The sequence below is a fragment of the Galeopterus variegatus genome, unplaced genomic scaffold (genome assembly GCF_000696425.1).
Source record: "Galeopterus variegatus unplaced genomic scaffold, G_variegatus-3.0.2 Scaffold1109, whole genome shotgun sequence".
Lineage (NCBI taxonomy): Eukaryota > Metazoa > Chordata > Mammalia > Dermoptera > Cynocephalidae > Galeopterus > Galeopterus variegatus.
In genome coordinates, this window is record NW_007727220.1 from 305,751 (window position 1) to 314,959 (window position 9,209).

Genomic DNA, 9,209 nt, shown 5'->3' on the forward strand with positions numbered 1-9,209 from the left:
TTAGAGAATTCCAATGGGTCCTTCAGGCATACAGTCTCACTCACCACAACATCTATATGCTCCTAGCCAACACTCTCCTTCCTGAAGAGTGCTGCCATGTCTGGGACGCGGCCCAGGCCCATGCAGATGAAACCCACCGTACAGACCCTGCTTTCCCACTAGGCCCCCAGGCAGTTCCCAAATAGGATCCACACTGGGACTACAACACACCACCAGGTATTCAGGCTAGAGATCGCTTTGCCTCTTGTCTCATGGCTGGTCTCAAAAAGGCCGCCAGCAAAGTAGTCAATTTCCAAAAAATCCAAGATATAATTCAAAAAAAGGACAAGACACCCTCTGAATTCTTACACAGATTCTCCTTTCAACAATACACCAACCTAGACCCCCTCTCAGAGGATGGCCGTCATGTCCTTATGACATATTTCCTGGCCCAATCCTACCCCGATATTAGGGCTAAACTAAAAATATTAGAACAGGGCCCCGCCACCCCACAAACCAAAATCTTATCAGTGGCATTTAAAGTTTTCCATAATAGGGAGGAGGAAAAGGAATGGCGAAAACAAAAGGCTGATCAGGCTAACTTCCAAATGCTGGCCCAAATAATAAAAATGACTTCTGGTCACTCTACTCGGCCAAACACACCCCCTGGGGCTTGCTTCAAGTGTGGACGAGAGGGTCACTGGTCTCGATCCTGCCCTTCCCCCAGGCCACCCACCACACCCTGCCCTAAGTGCAAAAGGACGGGACATTGGGGCTCTGATTGCCCAGCCATCTGAAGGGAAAGTTGGTCAAGCAAGCCCCAGCCATCCCGGGCATCTCAGACACCTCTAGTGGGTCTGGCTGAGGAAGATTGATGGGGCCCTGGGTCCTACCCGACCATGACCATCACAAAAAGCGAGCCCAGGGTAACTATTGTTGTGGATGGCCGACCCGTTTCCTTCCTCCTGGACACAGGAGCCACTTTTTCAGTCTTAAAGGAGTTTCGGGGGCCGGCCCAGTGGTGCACTCGGTAGAGTGCGGCACTTGGGAGTGCAGCGGCGCTCCCGCCGAGGGTTCGGATCCCATATGGAGACCGGTCCGCTCACTGGTTGAGCGCGGTACGGGCGCGACACCAAGGGTTGCGATCCCGTTACTGGTCACGAAAAAAGACAAAAAGGAAAAAAAAAAAAAGGAGTTTCGGGGCCCAACTACACCTAACTTTTCCCCTATAGTCGGGGTAGGAGGAAATACCCCCGTAAAATGCCTCCACTAACTTGCCATATCGAAGGTGTTCCTTCTCCTTTCTCCCACTCATTTCTGGTCATGCCTCAATGTCCCATTCCCTTATTGGGTCAAGACATCCTCGCTCAGCTACATGTCTCCATCTCCATATCTCCCCCATCTCCTACAATCCCTTTCCTATTAGCATTCCTCCCTGAGGAAAATCAAAACACATACCCTTCTCTACTACATCCTGTAAACTCTGTCATATGGGACACCAATAACCCCTCCTCTGCACATTGTGTCCCTGTAACAATAAAACTAAAAAATCCCTCCAGATACATAAGTCAACCCCAGTACCCTCTTAGTACTGCGGCCCTCCATGGGCTTTTACCCATAATTAAAGACCTTCTTCAAAAACAATACCTCCGCCATACCTGATCACCATTCAATACTCCCATACTGGCAGTAAAAAAAACCAAACGGGTCTTACCGACTAGTCCAAGATCTCCGCCTAATTAATGCCGCTGTTGTTCCCATCCATGCTTTAGTGCCCAACCCCTATACTCTTTTATCCCAAATCCCGGCTTCCACAACTCATTATTCTGTCCTGGACCTAAAAGATGCATTCTTTTCCATCCCCCTAGACCCCGCTTCCCAAGACATATTTGCCTTTACCTGGACCAATCCTAATACACGACACTCTGAACAACTCACCTGGACTGTCCTCCCCCAGGGATTCCGGGATAGCCCACACATTTTCGGCCAAACACTGGCCCAAGACCTCAAACAATTCCATTCCTCTCACCCTCAGTCAACCCTTTTACAGTATGTAGATGACCTCCTACTTTGCAGTCCCTCTTGGGAACAGTCACAAACAGACACAGCTTCGCTTCTCAACTTCTTGGCGGACAGAGGATCGTGTCTCCCCTTCTAAGGCCCAAGTATCACACTCCACTGTCACCTATTTAGGGTTCCAATTATCCCCCTCCAAAAAATCAATCACCCTTGACAGAAAACAATTACTATCCTCTTTACCCGTTCCAAAAACCAAAACAGAAATCTTATCCTTCCTGGGCCTAGCTGGGTATTTTAGGGCCTGGATCCCCAACTTTTCCCTAATGGCCCGCCCATTATACAATTTAGCCAAGGGAGATCCAAACGAGCCCCTGTCCTCCTCCCGTAACAAGACATTTCAAAAACTCCTCGAAGCTCTGGTCAAGGCTCCCGCTTTACATCTTCCTGACCTCACCAAACCTTTTTCACTCTATATCCACAAAAGAGAAGGTCAAGCTTTAGGAGTCCTGGGACAAACATATGGCCCCTCCTTTGCCCCAGTAGCATATTTATCCAAACAACTTGACCCCACCGTACGTGGGTGGGCCCCCTGCCTCCGGGTTCTGGCAGCCGGAAATGTATTACAAAGGGAAGCACACAAATTAACGTTTGGGGCACGCTTAACCATACTCTCACCTCATCATCTAAAAGACCTCCTCACGGGGCCGGCCCGTGGCTCACTCGGGAGAGTGCGGTGCTGATAACACCAACGCCACGGGTTCAGATCCCATATAGGGATGGCCGGTTGCTCACTGGCTGAGCGTGGTGCTGACAACACCAAGTCAAGGGTTAAGATTCCCTTACCGGTCATCTTAGAAAAAAATAAAAAATAAAAAAAAAATAAAAGACCTCCTCACCTACAAGGCGCTACATTCCCTTCCCCCGTCCAGGTTCCTAGCCCTACTTTCTTCCTTTTAAGAAAACCCATCCAGGGCCGGCCTGGTGGCGCACTGGATAGTGCGCCGCTTGGGAAGCGCGGTGGCGCTCCCGCCCGAGGGTTCGGATCCCACATACGGACCGGTTCCCGCTCACTGGCTGAGCGAGGCACAGGAGCAACACCGAAGGTTGCGATCCCATTGCCGGTCCCCGGTCCGGTACGGGAGCAACACTGAGGGTTGCAATCCGTTGCCGGACATGGAAAAAGACAAAAAGACAAAAAAAAAAAAAAAAAGAAAAGAAAACCCATCCCTTTCATTCCTTCCTTGCCCACCCCTAAATCCAGCTACTCTCCTCCCAGTATCTTCCCCACTTGACGTGCCGGTCCACAATTGTACGGAGGCCCTGCAAAACCTCATTCCCTGTCATTCCTCAGTTTCCAAGGGCCCCCTTCCCCAGGCTGATTACACTTGGTTTACAGACGGATCCTCCTTTAAACAAGACAACAAACATTATGCAGGGTATGCTATAGTGTCCCTCCACTCAGTCATAGAGGCGTTCCCATTACCATCGGGCACTACTAACCAACAGGCCGAGCTCCTTGCTGCCACCCATGCCTGCATACTCACAGAAGGAAAATCCCTTAATCTATACACAGACTCTAAGTATGTATTCCACATCTTACTGTCACACGCAGCCATTTGGAAGGAACGGGGGCTACTTAGCACCAAAGGTAATACCATAACTAACTCTGCCCTAATAAACAAACTTCTTGAAGCTTCACAGTTGCTGAAACAACTGGGGGTCATCCACTGCAAGGCCCACCAAAGGGACGACTCCCTCGTAACCCAAGGTAACTGCAAAGCTGATAGTACGGCCCAAGTGGCCGCTACCAAAAGCCCCAGCCCTCCCGTTTCCCCTGCGTCGCTCACGGCCCGCCCCGCCGCCCACCCACATCTCTTAAACTAAAACGGGTGGTGGGGGCGGGGGTGGAGACGGACACAGTTCCCCAGGAGCCCCCAGAACCCCTCCTTCCCCTCTGTCCGCTTAATGTACCTACTGATACAAGCAATCCCACTGAACCCGACAAACCCACTCTCTTTCACCTTCTCCATGATTTATTCCATTCCAACCCTCAAAGCTTATCCCATTTTCTCCAGACCTTTCTCTCTAATCCATTCAGACAAAACCCTTTTACACACATTTCCCGCAACCGTTCTATTTGTCAGCACACAAATCCTAACACTCCTTTAAAGGCCAAACCCTACCCCTCACACCAAGCCAGGGGAAATATTCCAGCAGCGGACTGGCAGGTTGATTTTACCCACATGCCTCCGGTCCGACGCCATCGCTACCTCCTGGTATTTGTGGACAACCTTTCTGGGTGGATAGAGGCCTATCCCACCACAAACAAGAAGGCCTCTACCGTCGCCTCCCTGCTCCTCTCCCAAATCATCCCAAGATTTGGAATGCCCTCCTCAATACAGACAGATAACGGACCAGAATTCACTGCTCAAATTATACAAAATCTATCTAAAACACTCTCACTACCTTGGCACTTACCCTTACCGGCCCCAAGCCTCAGGAAAAGTGGAACGGACAAACCGGGCCCTAAAGGACACTCTCACCAAACTTTCTTTAGAACTTCACTTGGACTGGGTTCTCCTCTTACCCTTGGCCCTATTCAGACTTAGAGCTCTTCCAAAAAACCCACCAACCTTTCCGCCTTTGAGGTATCCACATTTCTAGGTTAAAACCCTGCTTCCCGACTTCACCAACGGATCCCGCAGAAAACACACCCTTTCCCGCGGAACCTACGTGTGACCTACAAGTTCAGGACACACCCTTTCAACAAAATAACGCCTTTGCCTGCACTCCTCACCCCTCTAACCCTCTCAAGCTCCGCCTGTCCCGACTCCCAAGTCTCCCTCCAGTACAGGAACAATGACCACTCCCGTTAACATCATCCTGTTCCTCTCGCTGTAACTAGTAGGTGCCTCTGAATCCTCATACATCTGGAGGTTCACAGTACGAGAAACTTATACAGGGGGGCAAGGTAAGACCACAAAACTACTCCCTTCCACGGCGGACTGTTCTGTAGCTGGATGCCAAAGGGCCATTACCATCCCCCTTACAGGGAGTAAATAACCTCTCAATCCTCCCGCCCATATATACGTTTTATCTTTGACCAGACTCAACCTTCTTGCCGCTGGTGGCCAGAAACTTATGGGAGATGCCCGTACTGGTCACGCAAAATTCATGACCCGCTTATAAATGCAGGGGGCTGGATACTTCGGCGCGGCACACAGGGCATGCTCCAACTTGCCATCAGTGACCCCTGGGACTCTAGGTGGGCTGGGGCAGTTGTTGGATTCTTCTACTGCATAAAGTTCATCCAGTCTCAAGTTGGTAAAATCTCTAACCAGACTTTTAACCAGCTTTTACTCAGGAATTACCAACTATTGGCTACAGATCAGCTAACACACTGTTAAAATGGATCTACATCACCAATGGTCCCTGTTCCTGGAGGTTTTAGTCGCGGACGCCTGGATGCTCTCCCCTACGGTTTCCTACACTCACTGGACTCAACAAATAACTGACCTGTGGCTTCAGGGAACATTTCTAGAATTCTCCCCCCTCGAAATTACTTTATTTTCTACTCTCCTTTGGGGCCTAATAAAGGGTCTCCTATCTCCTCCCAATTCCTCTCCCCCCACTACGCCCCCGTCCAGCAGGAAGTAGTTCGAAGATTACGATGACCCATTCCCCACAACAGAGGAAAAAGGGAGGAATGTAAGGATACCGTAGGCACCCAGGCAGGGGACACTCCCTGGCAATATGGCACCCTTCCGGGTTCTTCTCCACAGTCAACAAGCCGGCTGGCGCCAAAACCCAAGCCTGCTGGCGCCAAGCCTCAACCAGTCACAGGTCAAGGCTCACCTCCCGCCCAGCCCCGTCCAATCAGCTATCGCCCCGTCCACCCCCCATCCAAACCCAGAAGGCAGCTCCCTATAAATATATGTGCAGTCCTTCAATAAAGCAGAACTTCTCTGGTGAACCGTCAGCCCGGGTCTCGTGTGTCTCTTTCGTCCGTGCCTCCTTCAAGGGGAACAGGTATGATGCTCCCTCCTCAAGCTTGCTGCCCAGGGCCACTTTGGGAAGCTGCTTCCCAAACCAGCACCCTGGCTGCTTTGGCTGCTCCAGCTGTGGCTAAATTGGCCCCAGGTATGGCTGGAACCACAGCTTTGGGAGATACAAGCCAGAAGCCTTGGCAGCATCCACGTGGTGTTAAGTTTGCAGGCTCTCAGAATGCCAGAGCTGTGGAGGCTTGGGAGACTCCACCCTGATTTCAAAGGATGTGTGGAAGAGTCTGGGGGCCCAGGAAGTGATCTGTCACAGGGGCAGAGTCACTGCAGAGAGCCTCCACTAGAGCAATGCCAAGTGGAAACATGGGGTTGGAGTTGTAGCAGAAAAACCCTACCAGTGACATGCCTGGTAGAGCCATGGGAGAAGGACTACAACGGAGACAACAGAATTGTGGATCTACCAGAGGGCAACGCCAGGCTACAAGAGCTGAAGCATGGCCTCAGACCGTGAAAACCATAGGAGTGAAGCTGCCCGAGGACTTGGAGACCCAATCCCTACACAAGCATGCAGAAGATGTCAAACATGAGGGCCAGCCCGTGGCTTACTCGGGAGAGTGTGGTGCTGATAACACCAAGTCAAGGGTTAAGACCCCCTTTATTGGTCAAAAAAAGATGTCAAACATGGAGTCAAGGTACATGATTTGCCAGCTTTAAGATTTCATGCCTTAAAGAATAATCACGATTTGTAACAATGTATATGCTAGTAATATTGATTTGATCAACATATCTCAATTTTGAACCCCAAAAATATGTATAATCAATTTTGATTCAATAATTTTTTTAAAAAAACCAAAGCAAACAAACAAACAAAAAAGATTTCATGCCTGCCCTGCTGGTTTCGGACTTGCTTAGGACCTGTTACCCCATCCTTTTGGCCTGTATCTCCCTTTCTGAATGGGAATACGTAGGGAAAGTGAAGGTAAATGGTCAGGGTCCCTCAGATGTTCAGAATCCTGCAGAGCATTTGATATAAATATGCACGTGCACCCAGGTGTTCCTTGGTTGTCTGACTTGCACGCAGGTGTTTCTGGGTAATTGGACTTAAGTATAAAAGATGAGTGCTTCTGATCCACAGTGCCCCCTGCCCCCAGGATGCCCGGGGAAGGCTACTACTGCTGCTGGAGGTTGTTGCTGCAAGCTTTTGCTGCCAGTGCCCCCAGGATGCTCCAGGAGGTCACTGCTACTGCTGCTGGAGGCTCTTGTAAGCTGCTACAGCTGCTGAGGAAGCTAAGGACTGAGCTTGTGTTGTCTGCCAATGGCTCCCAGGATCTTTCCCAATTCCTAGCTTGCAACCTGCATGTGAGGGGTCTGTGACCCAGTCTGTATATGAGAGCTATGGTGATGCAGCCTGGCACATGAGGGCTCTGGTGACCCAGTCTGCACAATGGGTTTGAAGGGTCTGAGCCCTAGCCCAACAGAATATGTACCCTATGCTTGCCCCACCATTGTATCTTGGAAGTAGGTAACTTGTATTGACTTCATAGATGGGACTTTGAACTTTGGACTTTGGAGTTGAAACAAGTTAAGACTTTGGGGATGAAATTAATGTATTTGTGTGTGAAAAGGATATGAGTTTTGGGGGGTCAGGAGCAGAATGCTGTAGATTAGATGCTCCCCCCAACCTCATTAAGGCTTAATCCCCACTGTTACTGTTGAGGGTGGGGAATCCTATTATGGTAATTGAAAGGTGGGACCTTGAAGAAGTGATTAGATTGTAGGACCATGCCATAGTGAATGGATTGATAATGGTGGTCAGGGGTGTGGTTCTGAGAACTTTAAAAAGAGAGTGAATGAGGAAGTTAGTCTCCCTCTCTATTCCACCATTTTATGCCATGTGAGACCCCTGCATTGCTGTAAAGCCACCACCAAAGAAGACCCTCACTGAATGTGTTCCCTGGACTTTGGACTTCCCAGCCTCTGAAACTGTAAAGAATAAATTTCGTTTTCTTATAAATTACCCAGTTCCAGGTATTTCGTTATAAGCAACAGAAACGGACTAATACAGGGGGCTAGAGTACAGTCTGGGAGGCAATGGCTATGTCTCTTGGATATGTCAGCAAGCGTCTCAAACATAACATGTCCAATGCAGAATTCCTGGTCTCCTTCCTCAAACTGCTCCTCCTCCAGGCTTCTGAGTCTCAGTAAGTGACACCTCCATTCACCAGTTGCTCAGGCCCAAAACTTGGAATTCCTCTTTGATTCTTTTCTTTTCCTTACACCTCCCATCTAATCCAAGTCTTGATGGCTCTGATTCCAAAACAGATTTTGAGGCATGTCTCCTGAGGCCCCCATCACCACCCTAATCCAAGCCACCCCATCTCTCCCTCAGTTATCAACCACTGCCTCCTGGCAGGTGTCCCTGCTCCCTCTATGCTGGCCCCTCCAAGGAGTTCTCCACACAGGAAGGTGGTGAAAGCACAGATCAGATCATGACAGTCACTTGCTGAAAGCTGCCAACGATTTCCCAGTTGCAGTTAGGACCAGAGGATGGTGAATACACAACAGGCAATCTCCCTGACAGGCAAAGGGACCCCAGAATCAGGGTGGGGGAAGCCCACGTGGCTCTCACTTGACTCTTGCAGGGCCTGATGGCTTCTCATGGATGTTCCCCTCTCCTGCCTCCCCTGTGGACCACCTTCCCCCACTTACCCTATGGGCAGGTGCTCAGGGCTGATAAGGACATCTCCAGTTTGTTCTCAGATTCTCAAGAGAGAATGTGGTCAGCTCACCTTGGGTCCAGGGACTGCTCAAGGTGCAATCAGCTGTGAGGCCAGGAGGGGTGGGAGCTAGTTTCCAAATATGGCTGCTAACAACTCTTCACATCCCTGTAAGTGAAAGACATGGAATCCGTTTCCCCTCCTCTTGAATCTGGGCAGGCATGAGACTGGCTTTGACCAACAGAACACCAAAGAAGTACTGTTTGGGGACTTCTGAGCACCAGCTATAAGAACTTCAGTGATAGCTCACTTGGTTAGAATGTGGTGTTGATAACACCAAGGTCAAAGGTTCAGATGGCCAGCTGCGAAAAGACAAAACAAAACAAAAAAAAACTCCAGTGGTTCCTGCTTCCTCCCTTCTTCTAGAAAAACAGTAGCTCCAACATGCCATAAGAAAGAGCGAGCTAGACTACTGAACAGTGAGAAGCCACGT

The 9,209-nt window shown here is 49.9% G+C and overlaps 1 protein-coding gene across 1 annotated transcript in view; it reads right to left on the bottom strand.

Annotated features, from left to right (window-relative positions):
* Positions 1–4,262, bottom strand: part of SDF2L1 (stromal cell-derived factor 2-like 1) — a 13,723-nt gene extending 9,461 nt beyond the window's left edge. Inside the window, exon 1 of the mRNA XM_008574811.1 lies at positions 4,238–4,262. Within this exon, the coding sequence (XP_008573033.1) occupies positions 4,238–4,262 (25 nt within the window). The remainder of the gene's footprint in view (positions 1–4,237) is intronic.
* Positions 4,263–9,209: the final 4,947 nt, after the last annotated feature.